The 27,007-nt window shown below is 47.2% G+C and overlaps 1 protein-coding gene across 7 annotated transcripts in view; it reads left to right on the forward strand.

Moving 5' to 3' along the window:
• The window catches only part of UCKL1 (uridine-cytidine kinase 1 like 1), a 48,617-nt gene that overhangs the window by 3,171 nt on the left and 18,439 nt on the right, over window positions 1–27,007 (forward strand). Inside the window, exons 1-8 of one of the 7 annotated variants that reach the window (XM_075350472.1) lie at window positions 9,201–9,433; window positions 12,962–13,149; window positions 13,376–13,482; window positions 13,887–14,057; window positions 14,959–15,030; window positions 15,155–15,344; window positions 15,444–15,505; window positions 16,037–16,053. In XM_075350472.1, coding sequence (XP_075206587.1) covers window positions 9,369–9,433; window positions 12,962–13,149; window positions 13,376–13,482; window positions 13,887–14,057; window positions 14,959–15,030; window positions 15,155–15,344; window positions 15,444–15,505; window positions 16,037–16,053 — 872 coding nt within the window. In that variant the 5' untranslated portion in view covers window positions 9,201–9,368. Of the gene's footprint in view, window positions 1–9,200; window positions 9,434–9,710; window positions 9,810–12,961; window positions 13,150–13,375; window positions 13,483–13,886; window positions 14,058–14,958; window positions 15,031–15,154; window positions 15,345–15,443; window positions 15,506–16,036; window positions 16,054–27,007 lie in introns of those variants that run through there. The other 6 variants (XM_075350470.1, XM_075350471.1, XM_075350477.1 and 3 more) reach the window with 6 other exon arrangements.

The following is a 27,007-nucleotide window of genomic DNA, read 5'->3' on the forward strand; positions in this document are numbered from 1 at the left end:
GTGCAGCTGCTTATATTCTCTGTTTATATACTCTGCTGGGGGTCATTCTGGACAGAGCCCCCACTTCTGCAGCATGTCTCACATCAGAGCAAGGCTGCAAGGCTGTTCTTAATATGCACTGCATGTAGACTCGTACGGCCTGTACCGAGCACATAAACACAGTGGTCCCTCAGCCTGGAGGCTCATCAGTGGTCCCTCCAGCTGCTCCGGCTCCGGTGGCTGAACCCCGGTTTGGGTAGAATCCCTCTCTCCAGGGGACAGCTGTCCCGGACTCTGCTGAGCATGCATTAGCCCCCTTCTCAGGGCGCTTCTGCTGCTACGGCTCGCTCAGCAAAGCTCACAGAGGACTCTTCTTCTGGTCTCAGACCCCGTCCTCCTAAAATGGAGACGCAGGGTCCCCTGTCCTTCCCCGTCCCGCAGCTCTGATTCACGAGCTGACTCACTGGACGAGGAGGATGTCTTTACTAGGGGCTCGGACGCTACTTCATGTACCATTGATCTGTCCGAAGGTGATGCAGATGCTAATGATTTGATTGCGTCCATTATATTTGTACTGGACCTCAATCCGCCTGTATCAGGGGAGCATCCCCCTCTGGCAGAAAGGCATCAGTATACCTTAAAGAGAACAAGGAGTGTGTTCCTTAACCACTCCAGTTTTCAGCCCACTGTGACCAAGCCCAGAGCCTGTCCTGACAGACGCTCCCAAAGCGTGGTTCTGATGACTGTTTCCCCCCTTTCACCAGAGGTGGTCAAGGAGTGGGCTCATTCACCAAGGGTGGTCCCTCTGGTGTCTAGACTTTCAGCCCGGATAGTTGTATCAGTGGCTGACGGCACCTCTCTAAGGATCCCACTGTACATTAATTCTGTACTGGACCTCAATCCGCCAGTATCAGAGGAGCAACCCTCTCTGGCAAAAAGGCACCAGTTTACCTTGCCTAAGAGAACAAGGAGTGTGTTCCTTAACCACTCCAGTTTTCAGGCCACTGTGACCAAGCCCAGGGTCTGCTCTGACAAACGCTTCCCAAAGCGTGGTTCTGATGACAGTTTTCCCCTTCCACCAGAGGTGGTCAAGGAGTGGGCTCATTCACCAAAGGTGGTCCCTCCGGTGTTTAGACTCTCAGCCCGGACCGTTGTATCAGTGGCTGATGGCTCCTCACTTAAGGTTTTGCTGTCCGCCAGGTTGTCCTTCTGGCCAAATCTGTATGGAGGCGGCAGGGGCCTCGTTCTCTCCAGCTTTTGCAGCAGTGCGGGCTTTCAAAGCCATCTCTGCTTCTCTAGAGGAGATGCATTCCCTCACAGGGACTCTATGCCCGAAATGGTTGCCTTAACTTCCAGACTTCAGTCTTTTCATCCTATGCCATGTCTGCCATGCTGGAGACTCTCACCGCACTGCGGTGGCCTCAGCTAATTTCCTCGCTATCCGCAGGCTCCTGTGGCTTCGGAAGTGGAAGGCAGATGCTTCTAAAGAAGTTCCTTGCTGGGCTCCCTTTTGCTGGGACCAGACTATTCGGGAACAACTGGATGAAATTATTAAGGAAGCTCTTGGCGGGAAGAGTTCTTCCATGCCACAAACCTGTCCAGGGCAGGAATCAGTCGAGGTTTTGTTCTTTTCGTTCCTCCATCTGATCGTTCTCTAAGCCCTCGGCCTCGTCCACTAGCTCAGCCAAGGATCGTAAACCCAAATGGCGCAAGAAGCCGCGTCCTCAGAAGACCACCGCAGGAGATGCTGCCACTAAGTCAGCCTCCTCCTGGCTATCTGGCCACGCCAGCAACGTCCTTGGTCGGTGGCAGGCTCTCCCACTTTGGCGACGTATGGTTTTAACACGTCTCCGATCAGTGGGTGCGGGATACCATCTCCCACGGCTACAGGATAGAATTCTATCCAGCCCACCAAACAGATTTTTTCTGTCAACTCCCCCCTGCTCCAAGGCCGCCGCCTTCTTACAGGCTGTGGCATTCTTGCAGGCCGATGGAGTAATTGTACCGGTTCCCGACTGGGAACGGTTCTGAGATTTCTGCTTAAATCCAGGGCTGTGGAGTCGGTAAGCCAAACCTTCGACTCCGACTCCGACTCCTCAAATTCTCTTGCACCGACTCCGGCTCCGACTCCGGCTCCGACTCCGACTCCTACATATATTGCTTATAGTTAGGTGAAAAATTTATTGTAGTACATGAATATGTGTATGTGAACATTAGACATTTAATAATTTTTATGATACAATAATCAAGATATTTGGATAGAACATAAAATATATTTATTGGATACAACTTTAGAACACAAAAAACTGTAATAAATTGTAAATATGTAATACACTATGTAATATACAGTGATTACATATATATCTTGTGTGTGTGTGTATATACACTGTGTATATATATATATATAATATTACATATTTACAATTTATTAGTTTTTTGTGTTCTAAAGTTGTATCCAATAAATATTTTATGTTCTATCCAAATATCTTGATTATTGTATCATAAAAACAATTAAATGTCTGATGTTCACATTATACTACAATAAATTTTTCACTTAAATATAAGCATTATACTAAATGTTATTATTTAGTAAAATATTCAGCACATTCTGCATTGCACTCCTGTCCCCAATTTATTATATATTTTAGGAGTCGGAGTCGGTGCATTTTATACCGACTCCAACTCCGACTCCGACTCCACCAAAATGAGCTCCGACTCCGACTCCACGACTCCGACTCCGACTCCACAGCCCTGCTTAAATCTATTCCTAGTCCCCGAAGAGGGCGGTGCCTTCCGACCTGGATCTCAAGCTTCTCATGCATGTTCAGGTGCGGCATTTTCGCATGGAGTCTCTGCGATCAATCAATGACCCAAGGAGATTCCCTAGCATCCATCGACATCAGAGATGCCTATCTGCATGTGCCAATCGCAGTTTCACACCAGCGTTGGCTACGTTTTGCAATCAGAGTGGTCCAATTCGTGGCTCTTCCCTTGGGGTTAGCCACGGCCCCTCGAGTATTCTCAAGGTCGGGGCAGCTGTGATTGCGGTCCTGCACCTCTAGGGGTTGGCAGTGATCCTTTTGTCCTGGACAGCCTTCTAGTCTGGGCTTCATCCAGTGCAGACTGTTAGCGGAGTGCCTCGCTCACTCTCGCCACTCTAACCAATTCGGGTGGCTTGTCATTCTGTCCAAGTCCACTCTGACTTCGACCCAGAAGTTCACGTACCCAGGGACGCAATTCGAGACTCTGTCGGCACTTGTGAAGCTGCCCTTAGTCAAACAGCAGTCCCTCCGCTGGCGGTCGACGTCGTTCCATCAGGCACCTAATACAGGTGCTAGATCAGATGGTGGTGTCAATGGAAGCGATTCCCTTGCCCAGTTCCATCTGCGTCCTCTGCGGCTGGATATTTTCCGCTGTTGGAACAAGCGGACTTCCTCCTTCCACGGGGTGGTGGCTTCGCCACAGACCAGGGGCTCGTTTCAGTGGTGGCTTCGGCCCCTCTGTCTCAGGGACGCTCCTTCCTGGCCCCGTCCCGGGTGATCCTCACCAGGATGCTAGTCTATCCGGCTGGGGAGCAGTATATCTCCACCATGGAGCGCAGGGCACTTGGACTCTGTCCGAATCAGCCCTCTGGATCAATGTGCTGGAAATCAGAGCTGTGTTTCTAGCTCTCTAAGCCTTTCACCATCTGTTGGCGGCCAGGCACATTCGAGTCCAGTCAGACAACGCTACAGCGTTTGCCTACATCAACCTCCAGGGCGGGACACTCAGCCGCCTGGCAATGTTGGAGGTTCATCGCATTCTTCAGTGGACGGAGGACTCCTAGTCCACCATATCCGCAGCCCACATCCCAGACGTGGAAAACTGGGAGGCAGATTATCTTAGCCGTCAAACCGTGGCTCCACGATCCTCAGGTTTTTGCGGCAGACGCACTGGTTCAAGTTTGGTCCCAGCTTCGTCTGTCTTACGTGTTTCACCCTCTAGTTCTTGCCCAGAGTCCTGCGCAAGATCAGAAAGGAGGGCCGTCTGGTCATTCTCATTACTCCAGACTGACCCAGGCAAGCTTGGTACCCTGACCTGCTCCGTCTGTCCGTAGAGGTGCCATGGCATCTCCCGGACTGTCCAGACCTTCTCTCACGAGGTCCGTCTTTCCGCCAGAATCCTGCGGCTCTCAGATTGACGGCGTGGCTTTTGAGTCCTGGATCTTGACGACTTCTGGTATCCCTCCTGAAGTCATCTCCACTATGACTCGAGCTCGGAAGTATCCTTTGGCCTTTTTGGCCTTGCCGACCCTCCTGTCCCATCTACAGTCCGGTCTGCAGCTAGGACTATCCCTCAATTCCCTTAAGGGACAGGTCTCGGCTCTGTCAGTGTTGTGCCAGCGGCGTATCGCCCGGCTGGCTCAGGTGCGCTCCTTCATGCAGGGCGCATCTCACATCATTCCGCCTTACCGGTGGCCTTTGGAGCCCTGGGACCTTAATCCGGTCCTCACGGCTTCCGGAAACCCCCCTTTGAGCCTCTTAGGGAGGTTTCTTTGTTTCGTCTTTCACAGAAAGTGGTCTTTCTAGTGGCCATAACTTCCCTCAAGAGAGTCTCTGTTTTGGCTGCACTCTCTTCGGAGTCACCCCTTTTTTGGTTTTTCATCAAGACAAGGTGGTTCTCCGTCCGACTCCGGACTTTCTCCCTAAGGTGGTTGCTGCTTCCACCTTAACCGGGGCATTTTCCCTGCCTTCCTTTTTGTCCGGCTCCTGTTCATCGCTTTGAAAAGGCGTTGCATACTCTGGATCTGGTGCGGGCGCTCCGGATCTATGTGTTTCGCACCGCTGTTCTTAGGCGGTGCACCTCTCTTTTGTGCTGACCACTGGTCAGCGTAAGGGCCTCTCGGCATCTAAGCCGACCCTGGCTTGTTGGATTAGGTCGGCCATTTCCGATACCTACCAGTGTACTCAAGTGCCTCTCCCGCCGGGGATCAAGGCACACTTAACCAGAGCTGTCGGTGCCTCTTAGGCTTTCAGGCCCAGGCTACGGCTCAGCAGGTCTGTCAGACTGCCACTTGGATTAGTCTGCATACCTTTTCGACGCACTACCAAGTGCATGCTCATGTTTCGGCAGATGCGAGCTTGGGCAGACGCATCCTTCAGGCGGCTGTCGCCCATTTGTGAAGTTAGGTTTCGCCTACTTCTCAATTTTTCTGTTTATTCCCACCCATGGACTGCTTTGGAACGTCCCATGGTCTGGGTCTCCCATAAGGAACGATGAAGAAAAAGAGAATTTTGTTACTTACCGTAAATTCTTTTTCTTATAGTTCCGACATGGGAGACCCAGCACCCTCCCTGTTGCCTGTTGGCAGGTTTCTTGTTCCGTGTGTTTTCACCGGCTGTTGTTGTTGTAGACAGAGGTTCCGGTTGTTCCGGGTTTTGCTCTGTCTCTACTTGTGGGTGGATGTCCTCCTTCAGCTTTTGCACTAAACTGGCTAGGACTGGCTACCAGGGGGTGTATATGCTAGGAGGGAGGAGCTACACTTTTAGTGTAGTACTTTGTGTGTCCTCCGGAGGCAGAAGCTATACACCCATGGTCTGGGTCTCCCATGTCGGAACTATAAGAAAAAGAATTTACGGTAAGTAACAAAATTCTCTTTTTTACTTCTATCTCAGCTGTGAAAACAAAATTCTAACGTTTGTAAAAAAACTTTTGCCCCCATTTTCCGAGACCCGTAGCGTTCTCATTTTTCGGGATCTCGGGCTCCGTAACGGCTTATTTTTTGCGTCTTGAGCTGACGTTTTTAATTATACCACTTTTAGGTACATGCGATTTATTTTTTTTATTGCCTTTTATAGCATTTTAATGCAAAGTCGCAGGGACCAAAGAAAAACGTAATTCTGGCATTTGGATTTTTTTTTTCTCACTACACCCTTTACCGATCAGATTATTTGATTTTATATTTTGATAGATCAGGCATTTCTGAACGCAGCAATACAAAATATTTTTTTTTCCTTGTTTGATTCTCAAAGAAGCAAAAGGGGGGGGTGAAGTAAACTTTTCAGGGTTTATTTTTATTTTATTTTGTAATGGTTTTAAAAAAAAAACAACCCTAAATCCTAGTAACCAGACACCTTCTTAGAAATAGGTGGGAATCTCACCTTTTTCCCCTCTACATTCCCAACCCCTTGTCCTCTCTTTACTTCATTCCAACCTCACGTCCCCATCTCTCCCTCTTTCCTTTTCTCTTTCCTTTCATCTGAAAAATACATGTTTATGCTTATTTGTTGTTGCTATTTCATTTCTGTAATATTAACCCCTTAACGACCGCGGGCCGTAAAATTATGTCCTTGCGGACATAATGTTACTGCCCGCGGTCTGCCGGCAGCATCATGCTGCGATCGGCACACATCTCAGCTGATTTTCACAGCTGAGATGTGTGCCTGCTAGGCACGAGCAGAATCATTATCTACTCGTGCTGTTTAACCCCGTATATGGCGCTGTCAATATGTGACAGCGCCATTATAAGCGCGATCGCGGTAAACATTTACTTACCGCCCGATACCGGAAGTCACGTGACACTATCACGTGACTCCCGATAGTTGTCATGGTAGCACAGGGTCATGTGATGACTCCTGTACTACACCTGACTTGCTTTCACTGGCACAGCGAAAGAGAGCGTATCTGCTGTTTACAGCCTTGTAGCTGTGATCAGCAGATACTGCAGAGCGATCGGATTGGTGATTGCAATAGCCCCCTAGGGGGACTCGTAAAATAAAAAAAAAAAAGTTAAAAAAAAAGTTTTAAAAAATTAACAAAAAAACCTAAAAGTTCAAATCACCCCCCCATTTGCCCCATTGAAAATTAAAGGGTTAAAAAAATAAAAAAATATACAAACATTTGGTATCGCCGCGTTCAGAAACGCCCGATCTATCAAAATATAAAATCAATTAATCTGATCAGTATACGGCGTAGCAGCAAAAAAATTCCAAACGCCAAAACGATGTTTTTTTTGTCGCCACAACTTTTGCGCAAAATGCAATAAGAGGTGATCAAAACGTAGCATCTGCGCAAAAATGGTACCGTTAAAAACGTCAGCTCGAGACGCAAAAAATAAGCCGTCATTGAGCCATAGATCCCGAAAAATGAGACCGCTACGGGTCACGGAATATGGCGTAAAACGTGCGCCATTTTTTTCGGACAAACTTCCGATTTTTTTATTTATTTTTTTTAACCCCTTATATAAAAGTAAACCTATACATGTTTGGTGTCTACGAACTCGCACTGACCTGAGGCATCACACCCACACATCAGTTTTACCATATAGTGAACACAGTGAATAAAATATCTCAAAAACCATAGTGCTATCGCATTTTTTTTGCAATTTTTCTCCATTTGGAATTTTGTTGCCGTTTTCTAGTACACTATATGGTAAAACTGATGGTTTCATTTAAAAGTACAGCTCGTTCTGCAAAAAATGAGCCCTCACATGACCATATTGACTGAAAAATAAAAAAGTTACGTCTCTCAGAAAAAGAATGGCGAAAAAAAAAACGGAAAGCGAAAAATCGACCAGTCGTGAAGGGGTTAAGAAACATCTTAAATAAAGAATTTACAAAAAAAAACCTTTTTTTTTTTTTTTTTTTTTTAATTATTTATTTATTTATTTATTTATTATTATTTAGTGATTTTACTAGTCCCTTTGGGGATTTTATGCTTGCAGTGTCCCATCGCTTCTACTGATCAGAGCGGTGCTTCAGCAACACTCTGATCAGCAGAAATGCTGTGTTCTGGTGAGTGCCAGCGCTCTGTTGGCATTTATAGGACGTAAGTTATGACAGTGACAGGGGTCCTCATCTGACCTTGAGCTGTCATGAAAACCCATTGGCGCCCCGTGATCGCATCACAGGGCTGCCGATTGTGGCGGCGAATAACTTGATCCCTCAGAATTTGACAGGTCGGTCTAAAGGATTAACAGGCGCACATGTCTGCTGATCAGATCAGCAGACAAAGACAGGGATGACCATGGGCTCGCCACGGGAGCCTGCGGTAACCGGGGGGAGGTGACCTACGATATATGTATACATCCTAGATGGTGAAGGGGTTAGAGGGAATGTCAGCAGGTTTTTGCTATGTAATCTGTAAGCAGCATAATGTAGGGGCTCAGACCCTGATTCCAGTGATGCGTCACTTAGTTTCCTGAATGCAGCAGTTGTGATAGTCTGTTTTCTCTGCTGCAGAGATTGCAATGCTGAGCTGTGTATAATCCCACCTACACCAATAGGCAGCTTGTGTACAATGTATGTTGACAGAAAACTGCTAATCAGTGTTATAGGCGTTGTTGGACCAAGAAGCACAAGGCAGGTTGTCCTGTAGTCCTGTAGTGAAACACAGCTCAGTAAGTGACACATCGCTGGAGTTAGGGTCTCTTCTCTTATATCATATCATTCTGCTCTCAGATTACATGGCAAAAACCTGCTGACAGATTCCTTTTAACTACAATTCATTCTCTATAGGACTGTCGGAGAAAGCAAAATACATTATTTTGGCAACTAGACAGAGAATGAATGTAGCATCGGTCAAGTATGCACACTGGGATTAAATTTCTCATGGGGTCTCAGAGGTCGGACCCCCAACGATCTAGACGTTATCACTTTGGACAGCGATGTTTTTTCCTACTGGACTACGCTTTTATGTGTAAGATTATCTGCTCTGGATAAACTGATCTGGCTTCTGGGTAGAAACAAGAATGTTCCTATTCACTGACAAAAAGCCGGAAAAATGGTGAGGAGTGGAAACAACATTTATTGAAAAGGTGGGAGACTGATGTAGGTGCTGATGACGCTTGATAGCGGAGTCACCACATAGCGTGTGTATACTTGCTGAGCGGTGTTATGGGAGAGGATGATGGTGGTTGTACTGCAGTGATGACCTCTCCTCTCGGATTACAGTGTTTTTGGCTTCTCGTCCTGTAGCAGATGTCATCGGGTCACGGCTCTGACAGCTGGGTCTATCCGCTGACTAAGGTTTGACCTAAATTTTGACCGCCATGGGGCCCTTATTATATCTAAAATTAGGAGCTACTTACACATTTGCCCCACTGTCGTATGCCTCATGCGGGGCCATAGGGGGCGCTCCCCTAGGATCATTGCTGTGCCGTGTCACTCTCAGTGACTTCTTGGGTTTGGACGTTTCCAGGTCCGATCTATCCGCGGTTCCGGGGATATACGCTGCAGAGATGTGCCCTTCCACGATGACCCCACGCGTCCTGTGACCTGGCGTGTTTGTTGTGATTGGTTACGTGTGTTTTGCACAGCACAGCCATGTTACCATATTTATATCTTCCAGGCTATTAATATCAGCCTGGAACATAATCCCTACTTGAGAGGGACACACAGGCTTTTATCGGGATGAGTCTGCTCCTATGCCCTGGTTCGGGGGTGATGGGGTGCTGGGAGATCCGGGCACACACTAGGTGAGTAATACGTACCTGCTCTGTGTCCTGTCCCACATCGTCCTTACTGACCCTATAACCCTCAGTCTGGGTATCAGAAGCCTCCGTGTATTGGGGTCTTCTCCTATACCATAGCGGTGCCACACTGCCCCGTTGTGCCCTCGTCTCCGCAGCGCTGGTTTATGTCGCCCTGTGTCAGGACTGTTATGTGGCTGCTTCAGTTTGAGCCCTGATGGACACTTTAGGAGCTTTACAATGATGCCTTGAGGATCAGATGACGTCCCCTCCTCCTGACATTACTCCATCACCCCCTTCACTAAATAAACCTGCTGCCCTGCAATGTACGGACGTGTCCTCCCTGTGATCCAGCTAGGAAATCCCTATAGAGGAGCATGCGGTATTAGGATTGGGCTCAGGACCCACATTGGTATTAGTTATGGGGGCTGCATGGAGGGTTGGTGTGATCTGCTGCAGTGATCTCATGACAATAGCCATGTAAAACGTGTTGGCATGATCCCGTCACTGCTGGGAGCTGCGTCCGGTTTTCTTATTTTCTCTATGGGATCACCGGAGATAGCGTACAGCACTTGGGTTAACCCTTTATTGGTATTCTCCAGTGGCATACTCCAGCCTTGCTTTGACTGTCTTGGTAGAAGATGTAAATGAATGATATACTTCATCTGTGGGTCTGTTTCTGAACGCTGTAACGCGTCCACAAAGCTCTTTAGAATCACATCTGATCTGATGATGTGTCCACACCGACCTGTATTTGTGTCGGACAGTCCTCAACTCAAATGGCCGCTCAGTGACAGAGAGTTTGGCTTAGCTTAAAAGCTAGAACCTGGGTGGAAAATGGTATGAACATGAAAAGACCTGTGCACCGGGGGCACTGATTTACCCTTAAAGGGTTAATCCCATCTCCAAGATCCTATCCCAATGTGTATTTGTTGTAATAATATATTAGCAAATATCTCCAATTTATAAATGTAATATAGTTCTTGATTAGCCATGTCTCTTACCTCATGTGCAGGGCATTGCAGCTTAGCTATCCATTATGACCACTCATATAGTGACAGTTAGTTGCTTAGTAACCATGGTTACCTAAGCTGCAATGCCCTGCACATGAGGTAAGAGATGTGGCTAATTAGGAGAACCATACTACATTGCTAATAGGAGGTATTTGCTAATATTATTATTATTATGACACCTACTAGATATTGGGATAGGATAGGAGATGAGAATACACCTTTGTAATACAACTTATCAGGGTAAGCTTTATGAAATCTTTCTAACTGGTTGTGGTGGTCCCCAGATAACCCCTTTTATTGGTACCTGCAGGGTAGGGTGCACTAGGCTTTATAAATGAGCTACTAAATATACATTGTGTTCATTATCCGCTTCCGGGGATGAAAACTAAAATTTATTGACATCTGGAAGTGTCCATAATGAGAAGGTTGGAGGTAGTTGTGTCCATTCCCTGTCGTCTATTTCTTGTCCTCTTGCAACATACTATTTCGGCGTGTTTTTACTGATCGCGGTTGTACAGAGCAGGAACCTCCGCCATCACCACCAGGTCTATAGCTGATGATACAGCCGGGACCCAGATCTCATGGATCTTTAACCCCCTGAATGCTGCAGTTACAGCATTCAGGAGGCAGGGAGAGACATTGCTTACCTCGCCCTGGCAATCAGGTCCCTGTAATGCAATCAAAAGGACCCAATTGCTGCCATGGCATTCCTTGGTCGTCACTATGACGACCCTGGGTAACTGAGCTACGGAGAGCCTTACACACCAAACCAGATAAATGGTGTGTGAGGCAAAGTGACAGAGCTGCGAGTTCGGCACTGACAGATATACCGTAATCCATTGTAGTGATCGAGCTCTGCAGTGCATTATATCCGCAGGAAAAAAATGCAGAAAGAATTGATATGCTGCAGATTTTTTGTGCACCAATATCTGCAAGGAAAAAATATGCAACATGAGCACAGCAAGTGAGGATTCTCATACACTTTGCTGGAATGCGTTTTTCCTTGCAATATTGATTAAAATCTGCATAAAAAAATGCAGCTAAAACGCAGCGTAATTACACAGCCTAAGGGTATGGTCACACTTGGCGTTTTTGCTGCATGTTTTTTTGCCTTTTGCAGTACCAGCAAAGTAAATAAGGGCCCACTCACACTTGTGCTATTTTGACACAAACGGAATCCGTCACTAATGTAGAATGTAGTACAGTTCATTTATTTACAGTGGAAGCGCGACATCGTGTGGACACAAGCGGGTACTGCATGACACACACATGCGCCATAGTAACGCGCTTCCACTGTAAATAAATGTACTGTACTACATTAGTGACGGATTCCGTTTGCGTCAAAATAGCGCAAGTGTGAAACTAGCCTAAGGCTACTTTCACACATCCGGTTTGAGCAGTGCGGCTCAATCCGGCTATGCAATGGATGCGGCGAAAACACCGCATCCTTTGCATAAGTTTTTACATGCGGCCCGTCCGTTTTTTTCCGGTTGCGGCATGCTACTGAGCATGCGCAGTGGAAGAAACCGCATGCGGCGGCCGGATGCGTTTTTTTACGCATCGCGCCGCATCCGGCGTCCATAGGCATGCATTGAAAAATGCGCCGCAGCGGCCGGATGCGGCGCGATGCGGTTTTTTTGCTGGAGCAAAAAACGTTGCAGGCAACGTTTCATCCGGCCGCGGCATCGGCTAAATCTGCCGCATGCGGCAAAAACCGGACCGACCGCAAGCCCATGCGGCACAATACGGCACTAATGTAAGTCTATGCAAAAAAAACCGCAACTGGCGGCAAAAAAAAAACGGTTACGGTTTTTCTGCAGAGCGCCGTATTGTGCCGCAGAGCAAAAACCGGATGTGTGAAAGAAGCCTAAGACTTCTTAAATCCCATTCACACATTGCATTTTTTTTTTCTTTCCTTGCAAATTTCGAGCTGCTGTGTGTGTGTGTGTGTGTGTGTGTGTGTGTTTGTTTGTTTGTTTGTTTGTTTTTTTAATCTGCAGCATCCCCCACCCCGCTAGCGCCTGCTGCACTTACTGGCGCCATCCCCCCCTCCTTATTGGCGGCATTCCCCCCCCCTTCTTACTGGCGGCATTCTCCTCTCCCCCTTCTACTGGTGGCATTCCCCCCCCCCCCCCCCCCATTCTTACTGACAGCATTCTCCCCCCTGCTGGCGGCCTGAAGCATCCCCCACCCCCCCTGCTGGCGGCCTGCGGCATCCCCTCTTGCTGGCGGCCTATGGTATCCCCAGCTTAGATACTGTTTCTATAAGATTGATGTTCTGCAGCCTGAATGAGATGTCAATCAGCACTGTAGGGAACATCACTGTATTTTTTTCAGCTTCTCCGCTGTGCCCTAATTACGTGATGTCCGAATATGCCATTTTTCATGTACCTTGTAATCCTGGAGATGCCTTTTATTCACAGTGACAGCTGATGACCAGTATAGCACTCAGGTGTATAGTCGTCTCTCCTGTTGACCATTCCTTTGCTTCCTTAATATTTGTCATTTCTCTTGTCACCAGCAGCACAGACTCCGGACATGGCTTACTACCTCCAGTCAGCCCTGGACGATCCAGCCGAAGGCGAACCACCAGCCAGTGTAAGTCAGAGCCGCCTCTTCTCCGAACCAGCAAGAGGACTATCTACACCGCAGGACGCCCACCATGGTACAATGAACATGGGACACAGTCGAAGGAAGCTTTCGTGATTGGTAAGACTTAGAAAGGATCACTACATGACTAGGGTTTTCTGGAGATCCCAATGGTGTTTTCTAATTTTGAGCTGATACCCTCTTGCGTATATACCCAAACACAAAATATGTAATGAAGAACTCCCCTGCTTGTTGCCTATGACACATAGTGTCTTGAGTTTACATATTGCTCCTCAAGGAGGTGTCCATCTTGTGTTTTCATTCTGTTGATGTTCTCATGTGCCAGGTCTGGGTGGTGGCAGCGCATCGGGTAAAACCACAGTAGCCAGAATGATCATTGAAGCCTTGGATGTCCCATGGGTGGTCCTTCTATCTATGGACTCCTTTTACAAGGTAGGACTAAATATATCTTCACTAAAGAAATTCAAGAAAACCGAAAAACTGGTCTTGTTACTGAAAAATATTTTCTGAGTAGTTTATTTTACTCATAAGCATTTCTGTCCGTAGCCCATCCATTAGGGGGCACTTTACGCCTGTGAATCTCCCCTTTTTGAGCAATGGAAAAACACCTTATTGTCAGTTAATGAAGCATAACTTACCAGTACTGGAGCTCTGACACCTTGGAAAATTGTACAACCCTCAGAAAGCCAAGATTGTTTGTGACCTTAATATTATTTCACGTTTTAGTTGTTGTTATTATTTTTAGTTGCCTGTTTTCATCAATCTGTGGCGTAGCCCTCACGTATTGATACTAAATACCCTTCTACCTTCTGATTGTAACCCGTATGCTGTCTCAGGTGCTGACTGAAGAGCAGCAGGTCCAGGCAGCGTGCAATGAATATAACTTTGACCACCCGGACTCGTTTGACTTTGAGCTGATGATCAGTACATTGAAGAAGCTGAAACAGGGAAAGAGCGTGAAGATCCCAACATACGACTTCACAACTCACAGCCGAACCAAAGATTGGGTGAGGAGATGGACGGGAGTCATACTGTATTGTAGTGGTGGGGGAAATATTGGGGGGGACTTTTAAAGAGGAATTACAGGCACCTATATATGGGAAGGATTTCTACAAGATTTTGGAGGTCTTTTTGGGAATTGTTGCCCATTCATCTAGAAGTTTGTGAGGTTAGACACTGATGTTGGAGGAGAGGGCCGGGTTCACAATCTCTGTTCTGGTTGAACAGAGATGTTGGATAGGGTTGAGGTTGGGCCGCACCAGGTGGCTGGTGATATTCTTCCGCACCAAACTTCTCCCACTCATACATTTACTGTATGGACCCACTTTGTGCACTGTGGCACAGTCATGGAGAACAGAAAAGGCCGTTCCCTAAACTGTTCCCACAAAGATGGAAACTAAATTTGTCCAAATTTATTTGGTATGGTGAAGCATTTGGATTTCCCTGCTCTGGGTATAAGGGCCAACCCCCTGAAAACAACCCCATTGTATTATCCCTCCTCCACCAACTCTTACTGCTGGCATAATGCAGGCAGGTACCATTCACCTGCTTACCAACAATCCCAGACATAACCTGTTCCAACTGCTCCGGAGACCATTTGCGGCGGCTTTACACCACTCCACCCGTCACTTGGCATTGTGCTTAGTGATGTAAGGCTTGCATGAAGCTGCTCGATTTATGGTGACCCCTACCATGAAGCTCTAAGCAGGGGCACAACGTTTGTGCTGATGTCAATACCAGAGGAGGTCTAGATTCTGCAGTTATGGAGGCAGCAGACCGGTGGGAACTGTTATGACCGTTGCTCTTCAGCTCTCGGACACCATATGTTTTTGTCCATATAGTGTATGTGTATATATAATGTAAATGGGTATACGAAGGGAATTATGTGCCTTTTTGTTTTTTACTCAGAAAACCCTTTATGGAGCCAATGTAATAATCTTTGAAGGCATCATGGCATTCGCACATGCAGAGCTTCTGAAGGTAGGTCCTTGGGTGACCACTGGGGATCAGAGTCCCTTTTCTTTTCCACTTATTAAACAAAACAGTAAAACTCCTACATACATGTCTTGTCCAATCACAAGGCAGTTGCCTGCTTTTATTGCAGCTGCTGGACATGAAGATTTTTGTAGATACAGATTCCGATATTCGCCTGGTACGGAGGCTTCGGAGGGACATTTCTGAACGAGGCCGAGATATTGATGGAGTCCTCAAGCAGTACCATACCTTTGTGAAACCTGCTTTTGACCAGTACATACAGCCCACTATGCGCCTTGTTGATATCGTGGTGCCCAGAGGTACAATACTGAGCTGGAAATGAGGATAATGACGTTGTGTACAGTGGTGGACTGCATAAATGGAGAAACCATTGACGATTCTTTGACCTTGTGTTTCAGGTAGCGGGAATACAGTGGCCATTGACTTGATTGTGCAGCACGTTCATAGTCAGCTGGAGGAGGTGAGTGCAGCTGCACAGCATAGGAACAGATACAACCTCCGCACTTAGAGGGAACGTACATTTGTAAGACTTGTGTTTGAGCATATCAAATATAGGATCCCATTAACCATGTACACTCATTTGGGGTTCAGTTTGGCACCCATTTTGCTACTTTTGGGACACAGAGGACCTGGGGAATACAGAGCGTAGTATACGAAGCTGCAGAGACCTGACGTAAGACAAGAAATTGACCGTGCGCAGTTTCCAACCCCATCTACTGCCACATTACACACTCACCTTCTTGTTTAATCGACTGACACTATTCTGTTAGATAGCAACTTCTCAGCAGCATTTATCAAAGTTCTACAATAAATGTCTGCAGAAATTCAGTTATTGAAACCTATCGGAGAGCTCTTTATGGAGGGGTGTGCGGAGATATTCAGAAATCTCTCTATTATGGCAGATTAGTAAATAAGGGGTGCCCATTCGTGCTCTGTGTCTGTCTCTCTGTGCCCTCTTCACCCTGTCTGTATGTCTGTTCCATTGCTGCAGAGGGAGATCAGTGTCAGGTAAGAAGACCCACAGACGTTTGCTGGTTGCTGCTTTGTCAGTGTCGGTCAGCTCTTCCTGTGGAAAGATAACTCATTCTGAGAATCGGGTCTATAAATTTACCAAAATGTGACAGGGCCCATATGACAGGGTGAGGGGACGACAAGGTATTTACCGCAACTGACGTTTAGGACATTACTAAAATAAAGGTAAAAAAATATATAATAAAGCACTAGTTTATATGTGAAAGTACACGTTTTTGCATTGTTTGGTGGGAGAAAGACTGAATGCTGGTTTGACCCGCTTACACGGGTGGTTCATTACTTTGCAATAGTGGCCACCTCTTTGTAAAACTGATAGGGAAGGCTTTTTCTAAAAATCTTGTTCAGCCAATTTTGCCTCTTGAGTGGTGCTATTACGGTCCGATCATCCCCATGGAGTGACACCCTTTTCCCGCCCCCCCGGGCTCCATGACCTCTGGAATCTGGTGATGTCACGTCAACTTCCAGTTGACCTGATGTCACCGAGGTTGGCCCCAATCTCCCTGAGTGACTGGGCTGTGGGCGGAGTTTCACTGCTTGTTGTGTCGCGCGCGCTCTCCTTCACTGCAGAGCGCCACAAGTAGGAGCGATGCTGGGCTGTGACACTGGGCTGTGATGAGCAGTGAAACCAGGAAGACTGGGTTTTGCCTCGGGGATGTCATGTCAACTGGAAGTTGACGTGACCTCACCGGACATCAGAGGTCACCGAGCCTGGGGGGTCACTTCATGGGGATGAGTGGACCGCAATTACGCCGCTCAGAGGCAGAATTGGATGAAGAAGGTCTTTAGAAAAAGCCTTCCCTATCAGTTTTACAAAGAGGTGGCCACTATTGCAGAGTAGTGCACCACCCCTTTTAATCCCTCATACACTGTAATATTTGGCTTTTTGTGTTCTCAGTGGTGAGAGATGAGAAAGCAGATGTTGGTCACCTCTGATGATGGCTTATCTCCCACTATAACAAATGAATTGGCCATTTAGACATCATCTGTCGGGGACAGTTGCTGCCAAGCTGCTTCACTTTCTTTATCGTTCCTATGGGAGACCCAGACCATGGGTGTATAGCTACTGCCTCCGGAGGACACACAAAGTTACTACACTCAAAACGTGTAGCTCCTCCCTCCCAGTATATACACCCCCTGCTAGCCAGTCCTAGCCAGTTTCATGCTTTGTGTCAGGAGGATCACACACACACATGCATCCTTTTTTGATTTTCATTTTTTCTACAGATTTGGAAGAAAAGCGGGTCCACTGGACCCCCGGCATGTCCCTTCACACCCCCCTGGCGGCGGTGCTGTTAAGGTTGATTCAGGGCAAGAGCCCTTCATGCCGCGCTCCTTCACCATCCCATGCTGGGGCTCTGGCTTGAAGTGGGAGCCAACACGGTTCTCACTGCTGTGCAGGAGACCGGCCTCCATCCGCAGCCCTTTGACAGGACCCTGCTGGACGGAGCACTGGACCCCCACCCCACCCAGGGACTGGACCCTGCGTCTCAAAGCTAAGTATAGAGACGTTATTCAGAGGGTCCTTCTGCAATGTGGGGCACTTTATTAGGGGGACAGTGTTTGACTTTGATAATGCTGCTTTTACTGTGTTTCCGGCCGGTTCCACTGTTTTTTTCTGTGTACCGCGCCGATGATGCCTGATTTTCGGCCGCATGTTTAACTCTAGGCCCCGGCTTCAGCCGCGGCCTAGTTTCGTCTCGTTCCCCTGCATGTCAGTCATGCAGGGGGACGCTGCAGCGCCGCCCAACCGCCGCTCTGCACAGGGGAGGACACTCCTTGTTGAGGAGATGATTCCCTCCCCTGTACATTTCTTAGCCCTCCGATTCCCGCTCCTGGGTTAACCCCCGCCCTCCCCCCTCACTCTAGCGCCATTTTCTCAGTGTTCTTAGTACGCTGATCGGCGCTGGCTGCTCTGCAGTGCAGAGGGAGTGAATATCTGGCTGGGGGTCCAGGCTTGGAACCTGGGGGGGCACTCACAATAGCGGCCTGACAAGTCACAACCTCTGGTTGTGCACTTTTATATACTATCAGGGCATTGTGAAGGAGTTAATTCTTTATTATAGAACCTCCTCCTCAGCAGCATGTCTCACTAGGAGCAAAGCTCCAAGGCTGTACACTACATGTTCTGCATGTAGGCTCATATTGCCTGAACCGGCACAGACCCATACTGTAATGGTTCTTAGGTGGTGGTGCCTCAGCCTGGAGTCTCCCCAGGCTGAACCCCTGTCTTGTGTTTTCTAGACATTCTAGACAGAGCCCCCCACCTCTGCAGCAGGTCTCACAGAGCGAGGCTGCAGGCTGTTTTTTATTATCCACTGCTGGTAGTCTCGTACGGCTGTACCGAGCTCATAACCGCTGTGGCCCCTCAGCTTGGAGGCTCATGCATGGTCCCTCCAGCTGCTCCGGGTTCGGTGGCTGACCCCTGGGGGAATCTCTTTTTCCAGGGGTCGGCTGTCCCGGCATCCGCTGAGCATGCAACCCCCTTCTCAGGGCGTTTTCTGCTTGCTCAGCAAAGCTCACAGACCCCGTCCTCCTGACAGGGAGACGCAGGGTCCCCTGTCCTCCCCGTCCCGCAGCTCCGATACGAGCTGACTCACTGGACGAGGAGGATGTCTCTATCAGGGGCTCGGACGCTGCTTTACGTACTTTGATCCGTCCGTAGATGACGGGGATGCGAATGATTAGATTGCGTCCATTATACTTGTATTGGACCTCCATCCGCCTGTATCAGGGGAGTATTCCCCGCTGGCAAAAAGGCATCAGTATACCTTTAACAAGACGAGGAGTGTGTTCCTTAACCACTCCAGTTTTCAGCCCGCTGCGTCCAAGCCCGCAGCCTGTCCTGCAGATCCCACAGCGGGGTTCTGCTGCCTGTCTCCCCCTCCCATCAGAGGTGGTCAAGGAGTGTACTCATTCGCCAAGCGTGGCCACTCCGGTGTCCAGACTTTCAGCCCGGATAGTTGTATCAGTGGCTGACGGCACCTCTATAAGGATCCCACGGTACATTAATTTTGTACTGGACCTCAATCCGCCGGAGTTACCTTATCTAGGTGAACACAACGTGTGTTCCTTAACCACTCCAGTTTTCAGGCCCCTGTGACCAGCCCAGGGTCCGCTCTGACAGTCGCTTCCCATGAAGCGTGATTCTGAGGACTGGGTTTCCCCCGTCCACCAATGGTGGTCAAGAGGTGGGCTCATTCACCTCAGGTGGCTCAGCCCGGACCGTTATGTCAGTGGCTGATGGCTCCTCAGAGGAGAAGCATTCCCTCACAGGGACTATGCCCAAGACGGTTGCCTGAACTTCCAGACTTCAGTCTTTCCATCCTCTGCCAAGTCTGCCATGCTGGACACCGCACAGCGGTGGTTTTGGCTACTTTCCTCGCTATCCGCAGGTGTGGCTTCGGCAATGGAAGGCAGATGCCTCTATAGAGGTTCCTTGCTGGGCTCTCCTTTGGTGGGACCAGTCTCTTCGGAACCAACTAGATGAAATTTAGGAAGCTCTCGGCGACGAGAGTTCTTCCTTGCCACAAACCTAAACCAGGGCAGGAATCAGTTGAGGTTTCGGTGGTTTCCGTTCCTCCTTCTGATCGTCCTCTAGCTCGGCCTTAGTTCATAGAACCAAATGGCTTGAAGCTGCGTCTTCAGAAGACCGCAGGAGATGCTACCACGGAGTCAGCTTCCTCCGAGCTATCTGGCCACGCCAACCACCTCCTTGGTCGGTGGCAGGCTCTCTCTTGGCGACGTATGGTTCTACCACGTCTCCGTTCAGTGGGGGCGAGTTTATATCTCCCATGGCTACAGGATGGAATTATGTCCACCCGCCAAACAGATTTTTTCTGTCAACTCCTCCCGGCTCCAAGGCCGCCGCCTTCTCACAGGCCGTGGCATTTCTTGCAGGCCAACGGAGTAATTGTTCCGGTTCCCGACTGGGAACGGTTCTGAGATTTTTGCTTAAATCTATTTCTAGTCCCCGAAGAGGGCGGTGCCTTCCGACCTGGATCTTTAGCTTTTCAAGCATGGTCAGGTGTGGCGTTTTCACATGGAGTCTTGGTCTTGTTCTGTGTGTTTTTCACCGGATCAATCAAGAACCCAAGGAGATTCCCTAGCAGCCATCGGCATCAGGGATGCCTTTCGGCAAGGGTCAATCGCAGTTTCACACCAGCGTTGACTACGTTTTGCCATCGGAGTGGTCCAATTCGTGGCTCTTCCCTTGGGGTTAGCCACGGCCCCTCGAGTATTCTCCTTGGGGCTGCTGTGATTAGGGTCCTGCACCCCTAGGGATTGGCAGTGATCGTTTGCCCTGGACGGTTTTCTTCTCGGGGTTTCATCCAGTGCAGACTCTTAGTAGAGTACTTCGCTTACTCTCGCCACTCTAATCTATTCGGGTGGCTTGTCATTCTGTCCAGGTCCACTCTGACTTCGCACCAGAGGTTTTCAGGGACGCAATTCGAGACTCTGTCGGCACTTGTGAAGCTGCTCTTAGTCGATCAGTAGTCCCTCCGCTGGCGGTCGACGTCGTTCTATCAGACACCAAATAAGGTGCTGGTCAGACGGTGGCGTCAATGGAAGCGATTCCTTGCCCAGTTTCTCCTGCGTCCTCTGAGACTGGAGGGTTTCCGCTGTACACGCGACCTCCCTCCTTCTCGGAGTGGTGGCTTCGCCACTGACCAGGGGCTCGTTGCAGTGGTGGTTTCGGCCACTCTGTCTCAGGGATGCTCCTTCCTGGCCCCGTCCCGGGTGATCCTCACCAGGGTGCTGGTCTTTCCGCCTTGGGAGCAGTATATCTCCACCGTGGAGCGCAGGGCGCTTGGACTCTGTCCGAATCAGCCCTCTGGTTCAATGTGCTGGAAATCAGAGCTGTATTTCTCGCTCTCTAAGCCTTCACCATCTGTTGGCGGCTAGGCACATTCGAGTCCAGTCGGACAACGTGACAGCGTTTTCCTACATCAACTTCCAGGGCGGGACATTCAGCCGTCTGGCAATCTTGGCGGCTCATCATTCTTCAGTGGACAAGGGACTCCTAGTCCACCATATCCGCAGCCCACATCCTAGATGTGAAAACTGCGAGGCAGACTATTTCAGCTGTCCAATCGTGGTCCACAATCCTCAGGTTTTGCGGTAGGCACACTGGTTCATGTTTGATCCCAGCTTCGTCTCTACCTCTTGCCCAGAGTCCTGCGCAAGATCAGTTAAGGGGGCCGTCGGGTCATTCTCATTCTCCAGACTGACCCAGGCAGGCTTGGTACCCTGACCTGCTCCTTCTGTCCGTTGGGTTGCCATGGCATCTTCCGGACCGTTCAGACCTTTTATCAAAAGGGTCCATTTTTTCCGTCAGAATTCTGGATTCTCAGATTGACGGCGTAGCTCTTGAGTCCTGGATCTTGGCGACTTCTGGTATCCTTCCTGAAGTCATCTCCGCTATGACTCGAGCTTCAAAGTGTCCTTTGACCTTTTTAGCTTTGCCGACCCTCCTGTCTCTTTCACAGTCCGGTTTACAGCTAGGACTATCCCTCATTAAGGGACAGGTCTCGGCTCTGTCAGTATGTGCCAGCGGCGTATCGTCCGGCTGGCTCCGGTGCGCTCCTTTCAGGGCGCATCTCACATTATTCCGCCTTTCCTGCAGCCTATGGAGCCCTGGGACCTTAATCCGGTCCTCTCGGTTCCCGGAAACCCCCCTTTGCGCCTCTTAGGGAGGTTTCTTTGTTTCATCTTTCACAGAAAGTAGTCTTCTAGTGGCTATAATTTCCCGCCAGAGAGTTCTGGCTGTACTCTCTCGGAGTCACCCCCTTCTTGGCCTTTTGCATCAAGACAAGGTGGTCTCCGTCCGACTCCGGACTTTTTTCCCTGAGGTGGTTACTGCTTCCACCTTATCCGGGGCAATTTTCCTGCCTTCCTTTTGTCCGGCTCCTGTTCATCGCTTGAGAAAGCGTTGCATATCCTGGATCTGGTGCGGGCGCTCCGGATCTATGTGTCTTGCACCGCCGTTATTAGGCAGTGCACCTCTCTCTGGTGCTGACCGCTAGTCAGCGTAGCGGTCTCTCGGCATCTAAGCCGACCCTGGTTCGTTGGCTTAGGTCGGCCATTTCCGAGGCCCAACAAGTGTACTCAAGTGCCTTCCCCGCCGGGGATCAGAGCACATTTGATCAGACCTGTCGGTGCCTTTTGGGCTTTCAGGCTCCAGGCTACGGCTCAGTAGGTCTGTCAGACTGCAGCTCGAATTAGTCTGCATACTTTTTTCGAAGCTCTATCCAAGGCATGCTTATGCTTTGGCAGACGCGGGCTTAGGCAGACGCATCTTTCAGGCGTCTGTCGCCCATTTGTGAAGTTAGGTTTTGCCTGCTTCTCAGTTGTCTGTTTATTCCCACCCATGGACTGCTTTGGAACGTCCCATGGTCTGGGTCTCCCATAGGAACGATAAAGAAAAAGAGAATTTTGTTTACTTACCGTAAATTCTTTTTCTTATAGTTCCGTCATGGGAGACCCAGCACCCTCCCTATTGCCTGTTGGCAGGTTTCTTGTTCCGGTGTCTTCACCGGCTGTTATTGTTGTAGACAGAGGTTCCGGTTCTTCCGGTTTTTACTCTGTCTCTTCTTGTGGGTGGATGTCCTCCTTCAGCTTTTGCACTAAACTGGCTAGGACTGGCTAGCAGGGGGTGTATATACTGGGAGGGAGGAGCTACACGTTTTGAGTGTAGTAACTTTGTGTGTCCTCCGGAGGCAGTAGCTATACACCCATGGTCTGGGTCTCCCATGACGGAACTATAAGAAAAAGAATTTACGGTAAGTAAACAAAATTCTCTTTTTTCTTCTGTGCTGAAAACAAAGTTCTTACCAAGCTTAAAGGGATGTTCCAGTTGAGATACATTATCGCCTACCCACATATAAGGTTATATGTTATAAATCATGGGGGCCAACAGCTGGGACCGCACTGATCTGCAGAATAAAGGACTTTGATTCCCAGTAGAATAGACTGGCTGTGTGCACGCTGAACTGCCTCTCCATTCATTCTCTATGGGACTTCCAGAAAAAGCAGAAGGCAACGCACTGAGGGCAGCTCCACAGGGAATGCACGGAGACACGAGGTCGAGCATGCAAATTGCCACACCATTCTGCAGATTGTTTTGGCCCCAGCGGTTCGACATTTACTGTTATCGCCTATCTTTACTTGAGAATCTCTATAAGGAAAACAATTCATTGATCAATTGCACCAGAATCAGCTAGGGGTACCTCAATCTATTGTGCATAGTTGACTGTAGCTGAATTGGCGAATAGTGAAGCAGCTTGGTAGTGGCACTCCGCCCTAGTATCAGATCTTTCCTAAAAAATACTGTGGACACCATTAAAGCTTCCTCAACACAGGTTTTTTTTTATATCTTTTTTTTATTAAAGGGAATCTCAGCAGGTTTTTAAGGTAGGAGATGATAAACTGATTTCAGCGATGCGTCATTTATTAGTCTGTAGTTTCAAAACGATCAGTGTTTTATCAGCAGCAGATTATCATTGCCAGCCTAGCTGCCTCCAGGTTCAACCATGCCCCCCGAACTGATTAGTCGCTTACGGTCAATGTACAATGTATATAAAGCTGCCAATCAGTGGTGTGGGCAGGGTTAGCTTTCTGAGCTCTGCTACATCTACAGCAGAGAAATCTTTGATTGTATTACAAATGCTGCACCCAGTCAACTGGGGGACACATCGCTGGAATCAGGGTCTCTGTCCTTACAGATCAGGTAGCAAAAACCTGGTGATAGATTCCTTTTAACACATATACACCTTTTTTCCCTAAAGAGAAACCTTGAAAAAATGCACTAAAACAACATCACACCAACAGGATAAGTCTGTAAGTGGGGAGGGGACACAAACCAAAAATATGGAGATTTAAAAAAAACTCAGGAATTCACTTTTTGTGTTTTAAATATTTTTTTCTTTTACATCAGAGTTGACATCTGGGTGTTACTGTATAATTTAAATTAAAACATAAAAAAATTGCCTAGAAAATGCCAGAAAACCCTCTGTATATGAAAGCACCCTAATGGTGCTGATCCTTGGTGGTCAGTTTGCACATGCGGTGCACAGACGGTGAGCAGCCTAACCAAGCACCTGTTTGGTGAATGACCGTACTGAGTCTTTCCCTCCCCGACAGAATGAGTCTGCTCTCTACCCCTCCCATGTCTCGGAGCGGCCTCAGTAGGGGGTGGAGGGTTATTTTTCCGCTGTTGGTCAGGCTGTGTGGTGAGCGCAGGAACCTGCCCACACTCCTTTCCACTCACCGTTCCCCCCACAAACACAGGAAGCTTCCTGTCACATCTGTCAGCGAGGCCTCGCTCTGCCTGGACATTGCACCCCATCTGCTATTTAAAGACTTTGCTTCTATTTAACATTCATATAGAGATGTAGCAGAACCTCAAAGGAACTGAGCCACTGTACTTTGTACAAGCTGCGCTCTATTGACATACATGACGGGGAATGTAGTGCTCGGTCTGAGATACGATCACTCAAGGTGGGGGTAAGCTGCATTCAGACAGGGGAACTCAGGCCAGAAATGACCGGCTACATGCTTTATGGTTACAGGACACCCCTCACTGTAAGATGCACCCCAGGTTTAGACAGCATAAAATAGGAAAAACATATTGGCTACTAATTGAAACTTACCTGGCAGGGTAAAGAAATGGAGGGGTTAATATCACTAGTTTTAATACTCTTTATCACTGACATGGGTGTAATACACATATAGCTTTACAGCACGCACAACATGTACACTCTCTGCAGTGCACATACTGTATGTACACATTCCTACATGGAAAGTGCACGCACACTCAGCTCTGCTCATCAACACAAGACCGCTTGGCTACATCATCAAAGCACACAGCTCAGCTACAACACACTTAGTTTAGCTACATTATCAAAACACACACACACAGCTCAGCTACAACACACTCTGCTTAGTTGCAACATACTCAGGTTAACTACCAGGGCTGTGGAGTCGGTAAGCCACACCTTCGACTCCGACTCAGACTCCTCAATTTCTCTTGCACCGACTCCGACTCCTACATATATTGCTTATAGTTAGGTGAAAAATTTATTGTAATGCATGAACATGTGTATGTGAACATCAGACATTTAATAATTTTTCTGATACAATAATCAATATATTTGGATAGAACATTAAATATATTTATTGGATACAACTTTAGAACACAAAAAGCTGTAATAAATTGTAAATATGTAATACAATATGTGATATACAGTAAATTACATGTATATCTTGTGTGTGTATTTATCGTGTATGTATGTATATATATATACCGGTGTGTGTGTATATATATATATATATATATATATATATATATATATATATATATATATATGTATATCTATATGTGTAATATATATATGTATATATATCTATATGTGTAATATATATATGTATATATATCTATATGTGTAATACATATATATATGTATATATATCTATATGTGTAATACATATATATATGTATATATATGTATATGTGTAATATATATATGTATATATATCTATATGTGTAATATATATATGTATATATATCTATATGTGTAATATATATATGTATATATATCTATATGTGTAATACATATATATATGTATATATATATATATATATGTATATGTGTAATATATATATATATATATATGTATGTATGTATATATATATATATATATGTGTGTATTACATATTTACAATTTATTAGTTTTTTGTGTTCTAGAGTTGTATTCTAATAAGTATATTTTATGTTCTATCCAAATATATTGATTATTGTATCATAAAAATAATTAAATGTCTGATGTTCACATTGTACTACAATACATTTTTCACTTAAATATAAGCATTATACTAAATATTATTTAGTAAAATATTCAGCACATTCTGCATTGCAGTACTGTCCCCAATTTATTATATATTTTAGGAGTCTGAGTCGGTGCATTTTATACCGACTCCGACTCCACCAAAATGAGCTCCGACTCCGACTCCACGACTCCGACTCCACAGCCCTGTTAACTACATCATCAAAACTCCATACACACTCATATGCATATCTTATCCATACAAACACTCGTATATGCACACAAACCTATATACATACACTCGTATACACACGTATGTATGTATGTATGTATGTACGTACGTACATACATACACGTTTACACGCACTCATATAAGTACACACACATATATGCATACATACAAACACACATCTAAACACTCTCATATACATAGTGTGTGTGAGTTTGCATGTGTATATAGACATTATTTGTATGTGTGTATGTATATATGTATATTATGTATATGTAATATATATATATATATATATATATATATATATATATATATATAATTTGATTATATATAGATCTCGCTATCTCTCCATCTATCATTCACACACTCGGAGATAGATGGGTAGATATACACACTCTCATATACATACACAGGTGCAAACACTTGTATGCGTACACACTCATATATGCGCGCACAAACACTCACATACATACAGTAAAGGTACCGTCACACTAAGCGGCGCTCCAGCGATCTGACCTGGCAGGGATCGCTGGAGCGTCGCTACATGGTCACTGGTGAGCTGTCAAACGGGCAGATCTCCACAGCGATCATAGATCAGCCACCAGTGACCCGTGTAACGACGCTGTGCTTGGTAACCATAGTACACATCGGGTTACTAAGCAAAGCGCTTTGCTTATAGTTACCCGATGTGTACCTTGGCTACGTGTGCAGGGAGTAGGAAGCCGGCTTCTAGAAGCTGTGGACGCTGGTAACCAAGGTAAATATCGGGTAACCAAGCAAAGCGTCCGCAGAAGCCTGCTCCCTGGACATTCAGATCGTTGCTCTGTCGCTGTCACATACAGCGATGTGTGCTTCACAGCAGGAGAGCAACGACCA

This window comes from Anomaloglossus baeobatrachus, chromosome 5, assembly GCF_048569485.1.
Source record: "Anomaloglossus baeobatrachus isolate aAnoBae1 chromosome 5, aAnoBae1.hap1, whole genome shotgun sequence".
NCBI classification, from domain to species: Eukaryota; Metazoa; Chordata; class Amphibia; order Anura; family Aromobatidae; genus Anomaloglossus; species Anomaloglossus baeobatrachus.